Here is a 19,661-nt window from a genome sequence, read left to right as displayed (position 1 = left end):
GTTTCCAGACGTGTTTGTGGAGACAGAAGTAGATGTTTGCAGCCAAAGCATGATGTTTTCCTGAATGTTAACAACTAAGAAGAGCTGTCTCAACATGACTGAAACATAAAGCAAGAAAACAAAATAAAACGGGCCGATCAGGTGAGTGTGTTGTTCTGGTGCAGCAGTGACGTGTGCGGTCCACAGTCCGGAGTATGTTTGGTGTGTTGGAGCTTTGTTGGGTGAATCTTTTATTTCTGTATTCTGGACGATGTTTTATTGAACTGTCATGACTCGTGTATTTCCTGCGCCTGAAGGCCTCATTTTAAATTAGCCTCGAATGTTCAATGGCAGGAGCCTGAAGCGAGTCCACTCAATATCACATGGCCCAGCGCCTCGTCTTTAATGGATAATGAAAAGTGATGAACGACAGTCGACGCAACACCTGTTCTCTTCTACAGGAAACACCGATCTGAGCTCTGCTGCGAGCTCAAGTCACACTTTCATTCATCGTCCTTCAGGTATCTGAACTGCACTGCAGCCAGCGTTAGTCCAGTAAATCAAAGTGGAAATATATTGGGCAGATACTGGTCTTTAATAAGAAGCGATACGATGTGACTGAAGTCAGGATCTGATTGGGCTTTATGGTTTCCTGCCTCAGTGTGTAAAATGTACAATCAAAGCGGCCTCAGCCGACCTTGAGCTGCTGCTGAAGCACCAGGAGGATTTCATTAGTCTGAATACAGCAGGTGGTTTTTATTATTGAGTGAACAAAGAGATTCTGCACACAGACCACAGTTCAAATATAAGAAAGCAGTGTGGTCCAATGTAAACACTCCAGCTATTGAGAGACAATTATTAACCCTGTATTACACTATATTTATACACCTGCACACATTCATACTGCAGATATGTCTCTTCTTCATATCGACCCCTCGCTGATTATTGTACCTGTGTACACATTTTACACATCTTTCACTTCTAGTTAGATGCTAAACCACAATTCCTTGTCCAGAGGAGGGAAGTAAGTAACCAAGTGCCAATGAGTACATTTACTCTCCTCCAGTACATGTTTCATGTATCTGTATTTACTCTGAGTCTCTGTGTGACTTCTCCTCTCTACACCTGAACTTTCTCCTCCTCACAGCTTCACAACAGCCTCGTTACTTTAGTTTGATGCATCTGAGGTGAATTTCCCAACATCAGCAGACTGATGTGGACCAATCAGACGCAGCGAGACGAGACAAAGACGTAAAAGTCGTAAGAAGCCGTAAACAGACAGAGAGGGAGGCTGGAATGTGGAGAAAAGGCGTGTTAGTGTCTCGTATCTGCAGAGAGTTTCTGATTTTCTCTCATTGTTGCTGCTCGGGACGCTTTACCAACCCAACATGTGTCTATTTGACGTCCTGGGAATGAGACTCAACAATCAACTGTCTCTGTGGTGCGTTCAGGAACAGCTGGGACAAATCCTACTGATTCTACCTTTAACTTTAATAGTCTTTGAATTCTATTAATATGACGTGAGCTTCAGTTAGCTTTGAGCACAAATGTCCTTCAGAGGGAGACTTTTTACTCTGATACTCTGAGTCCATGTCAGAGCCTGAACTCTGTTACTGTACTGGAGGAAACAAGCTGGATCAGAACTTCTACTGTCACCAGAGTCCAAGTATCTGAACTTTACTGGAGGAAACAATGTGCACAAAGACAATAAAGTTGATCTAATCTAGTTTGTGTTAGGTAAGATTCAGTTGGAGAAAAAAAATACCGAATAAACTGGTTCAAGACAAATCTCACAGCCTCCCTGCTGAAAGGTAACAGCAGCCTGTGGGTGTTCACAGACGACCCTCAGTGAAGACAGATTAATGTGTTAGGGAGCTCTGTTGATCTTTCAACGACACAGCGATGGCCTTCTTTTAACCTGGCTCCGTCACCATGGTAACAGCTGCTGCACACCTGACCTGGTCTGGAGGAGGTTCTGCTCACAGTCTCAGATTTAAAGCAGCTGTAAAGAACATCGCCTCCATCGATGTTTGTGTGGAGCGACAGCCTGGGTGAGTCGACCTGCAGGAGTGTAACCGTCTCTCTGTCCATTAAACACGTGTGAGACGGTGATCACTCGAGAGAGCAGCGTGAGCTGCAGAGACAATATACAATCACATCCTCCTTCATCAGGTTCACCTCTGAGCAACAAACAGTGAGGGAAGAAGAAGGACAAGTTTGTGACACACGTTCAGAAACATCATGTAGTTCTTCATCTCACAAAGCAAATGAAGAACAGGAAGCAAACTAAATCCTTCATGTCTTAGTTTCATTTATTAAAATTATGAAACATGTTTTCAGTTTGTGTTTAATTCTTCATTGAATCATAAAGACCACGTCGCTGTTAACGAGGAGCTCTGCTCATCAGCAGCGTTTGTCAGCTGCAGCAGCTTAACGACAGGGTTTCACCTGAGACGTGGCCTCATCAAGGTGCTTTGTGTGGCTCCTCGTCAAGTGTTCGGCACTGACGAGTCAATAAAAGACACAATCTGTACACACACGACCAGTGGACATGAGATCTGAATAAACAAGGTTCTTATGAATCGACCAATAAAGGTGTTGATCATGATGCTATGATGTTATCAATGTTAACCATCTTATAAGGACCAATACGAGTTCTATTATTTATGAACTCATGCTTCTTTTAACATAAAATGTTAGCTGATATGTTGATATAAGGAGTCAATATGATATTAGCATTATTACAATTTGCATGAGAGGAGAGCTGGAGGAGGAACAAGTCACTCTGCTGTATATCTGAATATAATAACATGCAGGAGACTGTTTACTTCATCTGAGGTCACATCTCCCTCGTGCACCATCACTTTTAATAAGATCACCAGTGCAAAACAGCTCTGCGACACCTCAGCGTGCTGCCTATACAATTATGCAATCTGCCTATAGTGGAATCTATTATGATTGTAATCGACTGGAGAAAATAATAAGGGCGTAATCACGGCCTGTAATTTGCTCTGCAAGTTGTTGTGATCCCACTTTAATTTATTTAATCAACAAATGAGACTTGATACGTCTGCGTCTGCCAGCGCTGATTGTTCCGGCGTCCTCTGACACCGCTCTGATGTGAACAACACAAGATGGAGTCTGCAGGCAGGGAGCTGCTCGGTTTGTCTGGAGGGTTTTATGAACATGCAGTGATTTTATCTGAAGCACAGAAGAAGAATCAGAGGATGAGTGCGTATGGAGGAGGCCCGGATGAAGCTGTGATACTCTCCTCATGTTGTGATGTGATGTCAGGCCACTCCTCAGTATCATGGAGGAGTAAAGAGATTATATTTTCTAAATTGACATCAGATGTTGAGGAAATGAGGTTTACCGTACCTTAACGATGTCTTCGTTGGAGGACTTGCACTGCACAAAGGCTGAGACGTCAGTGACGGCTCCGTTCATCTCTATGGAAACCATTTTGACGGGGATGGCCACGGTGCGTCCGGTCAGAATGGCCGTGTTGATAATCTCAGTGTCCTATGGAGAGAAGAATAGATATTCATGAAGCGACGGGAGGCAGACGGAGATGTTCTCTGATATTTCATCAGCATTACTGATGTCCACATTTAAAACCATTAGCACCGGGGCTCCCGCTCTCTCAGGTGCTGCTCTCAGTGGCAGTGGCAGAACTCATTTCACTGAGATGACTTTCATTGGATTTCATCAACTGACATTTTCATTTCAAGTACTCTGTTCATTTGGTGAGCAACTGGAAGTCGCTGAAATGGGGATGAAAAAGAGCGAATGGAAGGAAAGGTAATAATCTTCACCTTAACCATTCGAGGAAACACATGTGGTGTAATGGGTCCTGCAGGTAAATCACAGCATCCAGCTTCAAATTTCAGGCTGCATAAAACACATGACATTTACTGTAGCAGCGTCGCAGCAGACAGGAGCTGATGCAACTGTGTGCTGTTCTAGTTGAGGTGGAGCACTTCAGTGATGGAGGAGACGCTTCTGTCGCAACAGGAGTTTCATTAAGGATGGAAGAAACTTTTAAAAAATTCACAATGACTCCTGAAAGTGCTGCTGTCACCTCCACCTGTCAGAGAGGGGGTCGGCTTCATATTCAAACAGACTGACTTTATAACTTACACTCATCAGCTTATAGAAAACCTGGATAGTAACTGTGTGTCAGACGCTCAGTGGTGGTGACGGTGGAGTCATGTGACCGTGATGTCGTCTGTTCGTAGCCTAACATTAGCTTCTTACTGCTACACAGTTAATTTAGCTTCATCTGTGAAGATTATCTGGATGAACAGAACCTGTACAGCAGACGTTTGTAACCGAGATGATGGATGGAGGTGGAGGATGGAGGTGGAGGATGGAGATGGAGGATGGAGACGGAGGATGGAGGCGGAGGATGGAGACGGAGGATGGAGATGGAGGATGGAGGTGGAGGATGGAGATGGAGGATGGAGACGAGGGATGGAGGTGGAGGATGGAGGTGGAGGATGGAGACGAGGGATGGAGGTGGAGGATGGAGGTGGAGGATGGAGATGGAGGATGGAGACGGAGGATGGAGACGAGGGATGGAGGTGGAGGATGGAGGTGGAGGATGGAGATGGAGGATGGAGGTGGAGGATGGAGACGAGGGATGGAGGTGGAGGATGGAGGTGGAGGATGGAGATGGAGGATGGAGGTGGAGGATGGAGGTGGAGGATGGAGGATGGAGGTGGAGGATGGAGGCGGAGGATGGAGACGAGGGATGGAGGTGGAGGATGGAGGTGGAGGATGGAGGCGGAGGATGGAGACGAGGGATGGAGATGGAGGATGGAGGTGGAGGATGGAGGTGGAGGATGGAGATGGAGGATGGAGGTGGAGGATGGAGACGAGGGATGGAGGTGGAGGATGGAGGTGGAGGATGGAGATGGAGGATGGAGACGAGGGATGGAGGTGGAGGATGGAGATGGAGGATGGAGGTGGAGGATGGAGGTGGAGGATGGAGATGGAGGATGGAGGTGGAGGATGGAGACGAGGGATGGAGGTGGAGGATGGAGGTGGAGGATGGAGACGAGGGATGGAGGTGGAGGATGGAGGTGGAGGATGGAGGATGGAGGCGGAGGATGGAGGTGGAGGATGGAGATGGAGGATGGAGGTGGAGGATGGAGGTGGAGGATGGAGGTGGAGGATGGAGATGGAGGATGGAGGTGGAGGATGGAGACGAGGGATGGAGGTGGAGGATGGAGGTGGAGGATGGAGACGAGGGATGGAGGTGGAGGATGGAGGCGGAGGATGGAGTTGGAGGATGGAGGTGGAGGATGGAGGCGGAGGATGGAGGCGGAGGATGGAGGCGGAGGATGGAGGCGGGAGGCATCTCAAACCGCCTGCTGCCTAAATCTGTGTTTTCTCCTGATTTTTCCATTTTCACATTTCAGTCTCAGCCGTGTTCGCTGGCTGCTCAGACGTTACTCACTGTTATGACTCCAGTCAGGAAGCTGCTATATTTCCTGACGGGAATCATTTTGCCACGAGGGTAGTAGAGAAATATAATCTGTAAAAGTTTGGTTCTAATTGGGCAGAATAAGCACATTCAGAACCTTGTGAAGAATTTCTCAGTGGGTCGTTTTAATGGCTCTCTCTCTAACAGCCCAAACACCAGAGGACAGTTTGGGGTTTGGTAATCCGTTTGCTCCTGGACAGATGACAGATGATATATGAGGATAATACTGAAGGAGGGAAACTATCCACCAGAGAAGAAGCTTCATTTTCTCAGTGCTTTGATTCTGTTTCTACAATCTTCACTTGCTTAGTTACTGAGGTAACATATGTTCCACTGCTGCTGTGTTTAACTACACATCAGGTGTCAGATGCTGATGAATCCTGCAGTCAAACACGATGAAAACAATCCTCGATTTCTGCTGAAGTCGCCTCGGACAACATTGTCATTCCATCTGCTTTGTTATCCGAAGGCAAAGAGCCAATTAAAACACAGTCCAGGTTCTCATTTAAACTGTGAATCCAGTCATTACTTTGCTGTGCACCGTGTAAGCTGCAGAGGGGAACACACTTTCTCATTTGCAGCTCGGGAGGGAGGCCGCGTAAAGTTCCTGAAATCAAAAGTGGTATATTTAAATTTCTGCCTGACACTTTATCTTACATCTTAATAAGCTGCGTGTAGAGCATGAAGTATCAGGCTTTGTTCTATTTTCATGGACTCCCACTCAACTGCAACTTGAAGAAATATTTATTTATAGAGAGGATCTCAGACGCAGACGAGTACTGAGCTTTGGCAAGAGATCGTCTCTGTGCAGCCTGAAGCAGCAGAAAGCTGGAGGCTCCTCAGGTGTCACACTAAACTTCACCTGAGAGAGACGCAAAACCACAGCCGGCAATTAGACAGAAAGAAAAAGAAAGACAATCTGAAACATTCACTTTATCGTATTTCAGCAGGTATGTCGTCTCACAACAAAAATGAGAGAGTGAAAGAACAGAAGAGAAGATGAATCTGTATCAATATGTTTGGTGATCACAGAGATGATTACACAGAAACATTCACAAACAACTGATATTAATTCTTCTTTGATTTCAGCTCTTCCACAGGCTTTTCCAAATGGCTGGAGCAGAAACAATGAAGCTTCTGAGCTTAGAAGATAACTGTAAGTATATCATGATTAAACCATTCAGGGGTAATTAATAACTTCAGTGAATGTTCTCTGATTAGCAGAGAGCTTCAGCATCAAGCTGTCAACTGTTGCAGGCCGGATCAGAGCTCACTGTGAGCAGAGTGACATGTTGATGTGACTCCTGACAAGTTGTAAACGTCCACTGAAGCTCGTGTTCCACTGGAGACTAACCTCCAAATATTCACATCACAATAACTGATGGAAACACTTTTCAGGAAATTAATCTGAAAGTTTGTGCTCTGTTTTGGAAACCACAGGATTCTCATCTGTGTGACTGAGTCAGAAGAATCTGGATCCAATACTGATATTCCCATATATTTAAGGACACCTCCAGATATTTACAGATGTTTTCATTTGGACCAAAGCAGAATATTGCTCACAGGAAGTTTCCACACTGACCACGTGGTTCTGTTTCTGGCTCTGGTGCCTCAATCTAACCAGAGCATGGACACATTTACTTTTAAATGAACAATGTGAGCAGAAAGTGAAAGGGGACCCAGTACAGAGCCTTGGGGAACTCCATCAAGAACATCTACAACAATCAGTGTGAGTTAACGCCGTGTCAGACTGTTAATCAGTTGGCGTTTAAGCTTCAGACTGATCGATACGACGTCTGCACAGCTCCAAATCTTGTGTAGATAATCAACAGAAATCGTTCTCAGCTTCACCACAGCAGTTACAGGATGAATCCCATCGATACTGAAACTGTTTGAACAGCTGGAAGACGAAAGAATCTCATCAGTGAGTGTTTAAAGTTAAATATACACTTTAACATGATGAGGATCCAAACTGTGGGCATTTGTGTTTAATCTAGAGTGGATGAGGCTTCAGAAGCTTCTTTGTCTTCACTACACTATTCAGGGAGCAATAAATGACACAATGTTGATTAAAACGACTGAACATCTGTGTGGGACTCTGAACGATGACTCTGTATGATCAGGGACAGAAAATGAGATTTTAGAGATTTGAGTTGAGAGTTTAATAAGAGCATCAGAAGGTCTGTTCATTGTCTCTGTATGATTATCTGTATCCTGTGAAAACATCAGCCAATCAGAGCGCGTGACGCCGATCACACGGCTCAGAACTGTTTCTGGCTGTTTTCTTGTCAGAATAGAAAATTAATGTATTCTGACTGAACTTCACCATCAAACAAATCTAATTCTGAGTCTTTTATTTGCATATTGCAGTCTGTTCAACAGCGTCCACTGCTTCACCTAACAATGTGTGTCAGCGACTGAAGCAGCTTCTCCTTCAGTTTCATCAAACGATCGTTGAGAAACCTTGAGGACTTTGTGGATCATCGACGGGAGAAATCCTACAGGACAGACGTCGTCTCTGAGCTCTGCTCGCTGTTCTGACATCTGATGTAAACTAAGAACACACTTACATGTGAGCTGCTCTGAGAGCTCGAATTAAACTTGATCATACCTGAAGTCTGCTCGAAACCAGAACCAGAACCAGAACCAGAACCAGTCATCAGTGCACACAGCTTCACTTAGATGCCCCCCTGTTTAATGGTGATACTAACATGAGTAAATGTATTTAACATGTCCTCACTGTCGGGTGATTTGTGATTTGTTCTTGTCGTCACATTAAATGTAATCATCACGTGTCAGTGAGGCAGCTCTGACAGAATTAACTCCACCCTCCTCCACCCTCCTCCTCCACCCTCCTCCTCCACCCTCCTCCTCCACCTGCTGTTGAATAACGTACACGTGTCCAGCTGTGGGTCTGTGAGAGCACCAGTACATACATGTAGCGAGGTGGTGCGTGACTTCGGGCTGCGAGCGCTGTGCGACACCAAACATCATTTCTTATTTAAGGCGTGGCAGCGAGCGGTTAATGGAGTCCTGTGAGTCGTCGCTCCTGTTTGCTGCCTCTCCATCAGAAGACGTCTGGTGATGGAGGTGCCGCTGCCTTCCTGTTAATGTGACTTAAACACTGTAATGAGCCTCAGGGTTGATTTAACTTTACCATCCTGGGATAGTTTCCCCTCTCACATTGTAAATTCTCTGGTAATATCACCCTTCTCTTCCTCCGTCCTCCTCTTATCTGCAGCAGGTCAACTGTGGCTGGCAGACAATCTGTGTTCTGCCAACCATAAAACCCTCCTTCTCCATCCTCTCTCCTCCAGCAGCTCATCTTTCTTCCTCCTCTCCCTCCTTCAGTCACATGTTTCTGCAGCGCTCCAGCCTTTTGTTCACAGCCTGCATGGTGTTTGTGTTTGGAACTCTTCATATCAGCACTTTCTCAAAGTGCTGATTTGTTCCACAAGCTGTCAGTGGGCGTATCACCAGCTGGAAACGGCTGCTAACCTTAAAATGACAGATATTCTACAGAAGGAGAAGTCAGAGGTCCGACTCTTCACTGTGAGACTCATCTTCCTTCATTTCTTCTTCTGACCTGACTCTAGTGGAGGAGCTGCAGGTCCTCAGAGACAGAAAGCCCTTCAGACATGCTGGTTGTGATGGAAGCTGCATACAGAGGCCTCGTGCTTTGTGTTCATTACAGACGTTGTGATGTCGGAGTGAAGGCTGAGAGATAAGCAGCTGCTGCAGCGCTCCAAACTTCCACAGCCGCAGCATTTGTTACTGTTCCTCCATTTAACGATCATTAATCACAGTCTGAGATTATTCACTTCACTTCACACAGCCTGGAGGGCTTGTTGGAAGGGGCAGGAGAGGTGAAACTCGAGCGCTTCACAACAACAACTGCATCCACAGAAAGCACAGAAGCACCACTGTGACAGACAAACAGCATGAAGACCAGAACCAGTCAGCCCGGTGCCGGTGTCACGCCGTGTTTGTTCTGACAAAAACCAGCATATTCAACAAGATACCGGAGCATCGGCAGATATTTTAGCCGTGTATGTAGCAACAGAACAGCATGTTTTTAACCAGACACCTGAACATCTACGCTCCTGTTTGTGGTGACAAACTGGATGTATTTAAGGTGATGACGGGACGTTTCCCAGCCATGTTTAACGGACAGAACCAGGTATTTTAAGATGAATCACAGTGTTTTCTGAACTGTAGCCAACAGGATCAGGACTGTGAGGACATGGAACTAGAAACTAAACACACAGACATGTAAAGTTGAAACATGTCTGTGGTTAAACGTCCCTGCCAGCATTTATTCTGGTGATCGTGTCGATCCAGCAGATCAAGCTCATCTTAAAGAAGATCAGTGCATCAGTTTGACACAACTCAGTGTAATTAAAATCAAAGTGAGTTCTACAGTTTGACCTGATCTGAGGATGATCACTGAAGTCATTTACCTTCATGACAACAGCAGACAGCCTCTCATTAAACCTTCACCCACCTGCCACCATGATGAAGTCACTCTGTGGTGTTTGCTCTAATCGGACGCCTGTTTCACTTCATCACTCATGTGTTCAGAGTGATACCTTTGTTTAACTGTGTCTCTTCTCCTGGAGGGGGAACGTCATGATATTATTTACAGTCTAATTAGTCTGTGCAGCTGAAGTGATGGATGAAAGCTCGTCGTTCAGAGCGCCCACAGACGACCGACCTGCAGGACTGCAATCACAAATGTTTTCACGGTCAGTCTGAATCTCCAGCGTCTCGTTCACCGTGCGTCTCCTGACAGGCAGACTGAGCTGAAGTGAACTGTGATATTTATATCATCGAACATTGTCACAGATGAAAGTTCACAGACTAACTGGAAGGACTCTGAGGATTATCATGGTGTGAAAACTTTGTGAACTGATCAAGTCTTCTTTTATTGTGACAGGAGAGAAGTCCAGACGACTTCCTGTCAATGAAAATATTGAAGTTGTTGACAGTAAGAACCTTTTTTACTACTCAGTTCAGTCTCAACATCGTGTGCTGAGTTAAAATCAAACAGCAACATGACTTCAACATAAATCTGCCTGATTACCAGAGTGCAGACGGGTCGGGCAGCGCCAGGAGCAGCACCGACAGTTCGGCCCGTCTCGCTTCAGAATGTACATTTTACAAGAGAATTTTGCAACGCAGGTGAACACATCTGGCTACAAGATGCATGGAATCACAGATTTCACGGGGACCAGAGGACCAGAGTGAGCCGTCTGTCGGAGCAGATGTGCCGACGCTGAGTCGGACCTGCAGCTCCAGTTTGTTTCACGGAGCTTCAGGTGAACAACAGCTGCTGTCGTGCAAACACACAACACCTGATCCAGAGTTATTATTCAGGGCGGGCAGATCTCCGTTAAACCACAGAGAGATTCATATTGTTGGTAATATTCATGGCCTCACAGCTGCAGCGATGACCTTTGACCACAGTAAACGCCTTCAGCCACATCTACACAACATCTACACAACATCTACACACCTCCTGCATCCCGTCTGCTCTGAGATCCTCGTGCACAGTACAGTTTAATGAGCACTCATCATGGAGGTTTTGACATTTTCACTCCAACAAGTGAGTGAAGTGCAACCACGAGACAGGAAGCAAGACGGGAGAGGCCGAGCCGGGAACTCGCGTCTGACTCATCTGCCTTTGTTCCCGTAATCTGTTTACTTCCCAGCTAATTGCCACCTTTCACGAGGCCAGCTGACGAGCCCCGATTAAAAGAGTAATAGACACTTGAGTGTTTTGGGATTGGTCGACTTTCTTAACACTCAGTCAGTGAAGGTGTTGATTAGATTTAACGGTAACGACGATCCGTCTGTATCTCGTCTGTAAATGATCTCTGATTACAACTTAAAGCTGACAAACACTTTGCTTTATCTTTCCTCAAGAGCTGTAATGATTTATTGATCGACAAGTATTTTAATAATAATCACTCGCAGTGATTTTTCAAGTAAAGTGAGTCTCCAGCCTGCTGCCAGCTCGTTACTGGGGGTGTTTTCTAGTCTCAGTAAGCTGGAGGTTGTTTCTCCTCACACTGTGTTCAGCAGCATCACTTCAGCTCCTCTCTGGATCAATACGGGAGCATCTTATCTGTTCACCAGGTTAATATGAGCTCAGAGCTGCTGACGGCCTCCACAGCAACATGTGTCATCATACATCCTGACAGCTCATTGATCGTCTGTCTCACAATCTCAAAGCTAACTGCTAAAACAGAAACAGAGAATTCCATTTAAACCTGGTTTACTGACAAAGACTAAAGAGCTCAGCCGGTCAGATAGTTCTAAGAGTTTCATTTTATTCAAAATGTATTCATTTATCTTAAATAATTCAAAATATGTAATAAAGCTGAGTCCTCTCACCATAGCCAGAGGGATGATGGCCTGGATGTCCCGCTGCACCACCGTCAGCTCCGTCACAACCTTCTCTGAGTCCGGAGGCGGGTTCTGACCCTTGTAGTCGATGTTCCAGTTGATCCGTCTGGTGACCGACAGGCTGGTGAAGTTCTCCATCTCAAAATCCAACTGCATCACCTCCACATTACCCAAGACATCCCTGGAAAACACACAGAACAGGGTCAGGATTAAATGTCTGTTACAGCAGCTGTGAGCCTCAACAGCACCAGACTCCCTTTAAAAATGTAGTGATTTTAAGAGCTGTTGAGTTAAAACAAACTTCATATCATTGTGAAACTCTGTCTCTGACAGATTCTGAATCCTTGTCTCCTTCTTGTAAATTCAGCAAATGTTCTACAAGACATCCTTTCTGTCTTTGTGTAGAAACATGGAGTGTGTTTGTCTCAGTGATGGACAGGTTTGTTTCATATAGAACATGAGATCTGATCACAGGTTCAGGTGAGAACTGACAGACTGAGATCTGACTGTGATCACTCAGGACGAGGTCTGAACCTTTGAGTTGAAGACGTGATGACTTCATTCCATCACTGCAGCCAGGAGCAGAAACGCTCCAGAAGATGAAGATGTATTCTAGTGTTTTATTTTACATCCGCACATCTAAAAGACTTCCTGTGAAATAAAAGTGAGGATGTAATTATACGAATCCATTTGGTCATTCAGAAATAACGTCCTAGCTTTATTATCAGAATGGACTTTGAAATAAGTGATTGATCATTCAGAATCAATATCCGAGTCAGAATAGATTTCAGAATAAAAGCCTGAGTCCACTGGAGTGTAACCAGTGAGGTGGTGAGGCTCTCAGCAGACATCACTCTGACTGATGAAGAGGCCTCGCTGTAACATTTCATCCCGTCTGATTGGTTGATCAGTCAGAGACGGTAAAGGTCACGCTGAGATGTGGACGCCTCGGAGCTTCACCACCGGACGGCTGACTGAAATGTTCGCGGGTTCCCTCACAGAGCTGTGGACGGATGGAAGCACGACGATGGTGTTGGTGTTGTGATGCGACGGCGGCTGTAAAGAGACAATCCTCCGACGCTGTGAGCTTCATGTTGATCAGCCTGTTGGTGTGCTGAGCGCTTTGAGTTCACACCTCTCCTGATGAAATAAAGTCAAGGTGAAGGAGCTGATACAATATGAATGACTCTCTCCTGCTGCTGTTTAATCCTCTCCAGCCATAATCCTTTTATAAACTACTTTTCTGGCCACAAACCCTGAATACTAAATGTTCTGCTGTGAAACTCAAAGGCTTCAATCTGACTAACGATGCAGCGATGCAGCAGCTGCTCTGACTCTTCGCCACAATGCTCCTGCTCGCTTTAACTGCTCAACAGGATTTTCTCCACCGTGTCACCAACCCGATAAATTCACATATGACAGCAGAACAGGTGAGTAGATATCAAACATGACTCCTCTCAGTGAGAACAGCCTGCACTGTTCTGTGGCTGCCAGCTCACAATCATCAGCTGGTCATTTCATTTCTATTTGTTTCATGTTATGTTATTTTATTGTTCATGTACATCCTGCTTATAGAGCGTTAATCAGGGCTGGTTTCTATGGCTGCGTCAGACAGAACACAGATATTCTCACTTTATGTTGAGTTTTATTATTTGATGGTTTTACTGTTTATTTAATATTTATTTTTTGTTTTTCCTTGCTGGTCGTAATTATTGACCAACTTTAATTAATTTATGTTTTACATTATAATCAGTTCTTATGTTCATATCATATTGTTATCTTTCCACTTGTATTATGAGTTATTATTCATCTTTTACCACTGCTTTAATCCACTGTGGTGCTCTGATGGATAAGTAAAGCAGCGTGTTCGTATGTAAAGTATAAATGAGGTGCTGTGAAGGTAGAACGAACCACAACATCATGAATGAATCAACGTTCCAGCAGCAGCGAGGCGCCTGAATATTAAAGTTACAGTGAAGCATCTCAAAGCTCTTAGTGAAGGTGAGGATTGGAGAAGTATTGATTTATTAAATAGTTAACAGAGCTTCGTCTTTCCATAACCGCAACTAAGTGTTTCATAAAGCCGACAACATGCCGGCTCAGTGTGATGAGAAGAGGATTCATGTTGGCTCCACAACAGTATCAATACATATAATAAAGTCTCTGATGGTGTCCCTGCTCTGACACACACTGATCATACACACTGATCATACACACTGATCATACACACTGATCATACACTCATCATACACACTGATCATACACACTCATCACACACACTCATCATACACACTGATCACACACACTGATCACACATGGAATGAAGAGAGTCAATAAACAATCACTGCTCTTTAATCCAGGCGTCCTGCTGCAGCTCTCTTCTTCTTCTTCTTCTTCTTCTTCTTCTTCTTCTTCTTCTTCTTCTTCTTCTTCTTCTTCTTCTTCTTCTTCTTCTTCTTCTTCTTCTTCTTCTTCTTCTTCTTCTTCTTCTTCTTCTTCTTCTTCCTCCTGCAGGTCTGTGTGAGGAGCTCCTGTGAGGAGATTACAGATTTGGTTCTGACTAATTTTCACAGAACTGTAATTGCAGCAGCTGCAGATTTGCTCCTCAGTCAATATGTTTTGGTCGGTGACCTGATTGTCCTGATGGCCGTGTGTGTGTGAGCGTCCTCTGTCCTGCTGCAGGAGACTTCAGTCTCACTGTGTGATGGAGACATGATGGCTGCCCTGCTGTAATCCTCAGGTTCAACAAGTCCAACATGAAACTGTCTCAATGGTGGTGAAGGGGCAAATTAAATCTCTGTCCGCCCGTGATGTTCACACCTTCACCTTCAGCTGAGAGAGACTGTCGCCGCCTGTCTTTCACAGAAGCAGAGACCCGTCCCAGCGTTCAGTCTGAGAGCCTTTTAATGAAAGCCGGATCAAACTATCTACTGGAGCCGCCGCCCACAAAAGGCTCCTATCAGGAACGGCGTGATGAGATCTGGACCCATTTGTCTGGACGTCACTCAGTGGAAACAAACAGCTTCTGTGTGACACGGTGAGGCACAGAGGAGTATGATGTGACCACAGGACTCCTCAGGCTTTGTTGGCATGAAGAGAAGATTCAACAACGTTGATTAAAAAGACGTTTCTCCTTCATTCAGTGAACTCCAGCTGCTGTTCTGACATGAGACCTGCTTCCAGACAAGATTGTTGGTCTGAAGAAGAGGCCAGGTGACATCTGATCAGGTGGTCACTCAGGATGGAGGGTGATGTCAGCTGGGACCCGACTGATCAGGGCCTCAGATCAGAGCTGTTCACTCAGGGCTCCACGCTGAGACTACAGGGGGACTTTTTCATCACAAACCTGTATGTGTTAAGTTAAAGTCACTTGAGTCCAGCTCCTAAGGTAGCTGAGAGAACAGTGAAGGAAACAGAGGGAAATGTTTGAAATCTTCCATGTGAGGATTCACGACACCTTTCAGCTCCGACAGCACAAACTGTGGACTCAGGTTTTAATGTTGGACCAACAGCATTCAGCACAGAGGCAGTTTATAAAGAGGTGGGCGGTGAAAAGTTAAATGAGTGATTTGATGGCAGAAGAGAAAAGGAGTGAAGTAAACAGAGTCCGGCCTTTGTTTCCTTCAGCTTAATGATGCAGCGTCTGCAGAGCACAGTGTGTAGTTTAAAGTGGCGGCTGGAGGCGTTCTGAGAACTCGGGGGGATTCGCTCTTTGATCACAGGCCCGTTTGAACTGATTAACACGGAGAGTTCATCCCATCAAAGTACTGCAGGGCCCAGTTAGACCAGCACCAGGACACGGAGGGCTCACAACGGCCTCACTTAAGTCTACACTACAGAGCCCTCACTACAAACTCTACAGTACTGAGTATCACAGCACAAACGTTACGTAGGTTCAACTTCATGTCTTTTACCTTCACACCTCTGACTGTAAACAACAACAGAAACAAACGCAGACAAACCTTCTGCTGGGAGGAGACTGCTGTTACGCTGTGATGTCACAGTGTTTCTGTCTGTATCAATACGCTATTCAACAACCTGCATCATCCCAAAGATGGCCTGGGATAACAACACCTCAGTCATCAAGTCCTGTGGACAGAACTGAACACAGAATCAGAACCGGCAGCATGTTCCCAGTCTTCTGATGGAGACTTAACACAGACCACAGCTCAGTTCTGTGTCACTGATGCTGCTTATAGTCTGAAGTTCTACATGTGACCTCCATCAGTAGGCTGTTCTGGGCTCCAGCCTCCACCCAGCGCCGCGCCTGCCTGCTGCATCCTGTCTGAACGCAGGTGGAGGTCTGTGTGTCTCCTCTCACTCTCAGGAAGGAAGCAAACCAGCATCTTTTCCTTTAAAGTGACCAACAAACAAACATGGTTGAAAAAGCATTCAGACCCACGAGAACTGTTTTAACGGAGCCATTGTGCCGCCTGCCGCTCTGCACACAGAGACGTTTCTACCTTCCGATGTGAAAATGCAGATTGTGTATAATAAAGCACTTCAGTGTAGAAACACTTTGAGTAAACAGCCTTCAGAGAAACGTCTATTGTGCTAAAAAACATTTTCTCTTTCATGCCGCTTCAGAATGGAAACATCAGTGATGATGGAGCAGCTTTGAACACAGGTTCTGTCAGTCTGGTCCGTCAGAACCAGGACTGGAAGTGAATCTTAACACTGAATATATTCAGAGCAAAAAATCCTCTTATTAAAAGATTATTAAATAATTTGTGCGACTGCGGTAATGTTCTGAAAAACATTTTTCACTTTACAGCCATTGACTGCGATCAATAATGCATCAGGTCCTGTGGCGTCATCAGCGAGCTGCTGCGAGGCGGTCCAAACGGACCGACACGGACTGAAGTGTGATGAAGAGGAAGTCAGACAAAGGAAGAGAAGAACACAGCGAGCAGAGCGATGAAGAGATCAGCGGCTCGGCCCGGAGGGAAAACACTGTCACCACATTTCCTCCGTTTCAGGTAATTCTGAGTAAACAGAACCAGATGTTCAAACAGAACCAGCACTCGCATGATTTCACCAATGAGATGCAAAGTAGAGCTGCTGGCTTTATGTTTGTCTTTATACGTGTGTGTGTGTGTGTGTGTGTGTTGAGCAGTAACTGGTTTGCTGCACAAAAAGACGAGTGAATGAGAACAATTATTGAACTTAGAAAACATATTAGAAGTCTCCTTATGACTGCGTTGGATTGAGTAATTAGAGGAGAGTCGTCGGGAGGATTTGTGTGTTTTTGGGCTCATTACTGTAAAGTGTTGCTGCTGTATAATCACCCACTCACACAAGAGAGGAAACATTGTGGACCCACTCTGTTTAAAGCAGAGAGGAATAAAAAGAAAGCTGGAGATAGTTTGTTAACAGAACCCGTCCTCAGAACTCAGATTCAAAAGCGGTAAAAAGATTTTATTTGTGGGTTTATTCACCTCGCTGTGACCTCCATGAGTCTGGTCCTGTTTCTGCAACTAAACTGTCACAAATGTATTTCTGGAACATTCAAGTCTGAAATACATGCAAATCACTATTTTCTGCCAAAGTTAATAAGTCATTTAAAGCATATGAAAACATAATATTGCATTTGCATGATAATCAAGCAGACACTCTCAACCCCTGCCTGGTTTGGGCTGAAGGCTCGGGAACAGACAGATATCACACACGAAACAATCATTTGTTCTGTCGCTGCTCACAGACAACAACATGATACTGACACAACAGGTGACGTGTGGTCCAGTCGCCTCAGTACAAAGTTGGTACTTCATGTGTCATAGTGCGATATTAACATTAGTGTCACATGGTGTTCATGTTACATGTCACTGTGGGGAGGTGGAGGTGTTGCAGACGGGTCAGAACCTGCTGATCCAGACGTTATCTCAACATCTGTCAGCCTGAAACCACCAACACAACATGTTGTCGGTCCCTGTCGTCTAAATGAATGGATGAACGGACTGATTTCTTCTCTCACACGTATAGTTTAAAAGAAACAACAAACATAAACCAACCAGATATTGTTGTAATTCAGTGAGTGTGTTGAAGTCGGGAGTATAAACCTCCTTCACACTTTTCAGCATTTTACTGGTAAAGTTCCCACAACAACAGATCGAGCTGTTGTCAGGAGCATGAAGTGGAGCCCATCAGACATCACGAATGACTCCGATGTTATTTTGTTGGGTTTTTATTTCTGCCGGGCTTCTATCTGAGACACAAAAAGACTCCGTGACGACTCCCAAACAGCCTGGAACACACATACTGTGACCGGCCTCACATCCGGCCCACAGGACGTCTCAGGAGCTGTGAGAGCTTTTCTTTAACACATTTCATGCTTGTGTTCGATCTCTTCAACGGGATGAAGCATCACAACGCGAATCCTTCCGTGACTCCACTCTTTGGACCTTCATTGTTTGCCTGTTTGGCTTCAAGTGATCGCAGAATTTACTGGATTTCTGACAAAATGCAGCGTGGCACATTTTTCCTCCATCCATGCTTGACCTCCTGCTGGACGCCTCTCACATGGTGACAGGGCAGCAAAGATTACACGACAGGGGTCACTAAATATAGAAAGAAGGGCTGCGAAGAGGTAAACAATGGAGGAGGGGTCACCCGCTGTCCTCCTCTGTCCTCCTCTCCCTCCTCCTCTCCTCCTCCTCCTCTGTCCTCCTCTCCTCCTCCTCCTCTCCTCCTCTCCTTCCTCCTCCTCTCTGTCCTCCTCTGTCCTCCTCTGTCCTCCTCTCCTTCCTCCTCCTCTCTGTCCTCCTCTCCTCCTCCTCTCTGTCCTCCTCTGTCCTCCTCTCCTCCTCCTCTCCTTCCTTTCCTTCCTCCTCCTCTGTCCTCCTCTCCTCCTCCTCCTCTCCTTCCTCCTCCTCTCTGTCCTCCTCTCCTTCCTTTCCTTCCTCCTCCTCTGTCCTCCTCTGTCCTCCTCTCCTTCCTCCTCCTCTCTGTCCTCCTCTCCTCCTCCTCTCTGTCCTCCTCTGTCCTCCTCTCCTCCTCCTCTCCTTCCTTTCCTTCCTCCTCCTCTGTCCTCCTCCTCTCCTCCCCCTCTCCTCCTCTCCTCCTCCTCCTCTGTCCTCCTCTGTCCTCCTCTCCTCCTCCTCTCCTCCGCCTCCTCTGTCCTCCTCTCCTCCTCTCCGTCCTCCTCTTCTCTGTTCTCCTCCGTCCTCCTCCTCTCCTCTCCTCTCCTCCTCTCCTCCTCCTCCCCTTCCTCCTCCTCTCTGTCCTCCTCTGTCCTCCTCTCCTCCTCCTCTCTGTCCTCCTCTCCTTCCTTTCCTTCCTCCTCCTCTGTCCTCCTCTCCTCCTCCTCCTCTCCTTCCTCCTCTGTCCTCCTCTCCTCCTCCTCCTCTCTGTCCTCCTCTCCTTCCTTTCCTTCCTCCTCCTCTGTCCTCCTCTGTCCTCCTCTCCTCCCCCTCTCCTCCTCTCCTCCTCCTCCTCTGTCCTCCTCTCTTCCTCCTCACCTCCTCCTCTCCTCTGTCCTCCTCTGTCCTCCTCTCCTCCTCCTCTCCTCCTCTCTTCCTCCTCTGTCCTCCTCTGTCCTCCTCTCTTCCTCCTCTGTCCTCCTCTCCTCCTCCTCTCCTCCTCCGCCTCGGGCCGCCTCTCTGCCTCCGCTGTGCTCCTCTCCTCCTCCTCCTGTGTCCTCCTCTCGTCCTCCCCACCTCCTCCTACCCTCGGTCCTCCTCTGTCCTCCTCTCTTCCTCCTCACCTCCTCCTCTCCTCCTCCTCCTCTGTCCTCCCCCTCTCCTCCTCTCCTCCTCCTCCTCCTCCTCCGCTGTCCTCCTCTCTTCCT

General features: G+C 46.2%; 1 protein-coding gene across 4 annotated transcripts in view; it reads right to left on the bottom strand.

The window, feature by feature from the left end:
- Window positions 1-19,661, bottom strand: part of tmem132e (transmembrane protein 132E) — a 342,045-nt gene that overhangs the window by 36,761 nt on the left and 285,623 nt on the right. For all 4 annotated transcript variants that reach the window (XM_037119152.1, XM_037119153.1, XM_037119154.1 and 1 more), the window contains exons 4-5: window positions 11,864-12,056; window positions 3,358-3,501 (exon numbers count right to left, since the gene is read on the bottom strand). In XM_037119152.1, the coding sequence (XP_036975047.1) occupies window positions 3,358-3,501; window positions 11,864-12,056 (337 nt within the window). The remainder of the gene's footprint in view (window positions 1-3,357; window positions 3,502-11,863; window positions 12,057-19,661) is intronic.

Source organism: Acanthopagrus latus, chromosome 13 (genome assembly GCF_904848185.1).
Source record: "Acanthopagrus latus isolate v.2019 chromosome 13, fAcaLat1.1, whole genome shotgun sequence".
NCBI classification, from domain to species: Eukaryota; Metazoa; Chordata; class Actinopteri; order Spariformes; family Sparidae; genus Acanthopagrus; species Acanthopagrus latus.
Note: the sequence above shows the minus strand (reverse complement) of the source record. Positions and strands in the feature narration are given on the sequence as shown.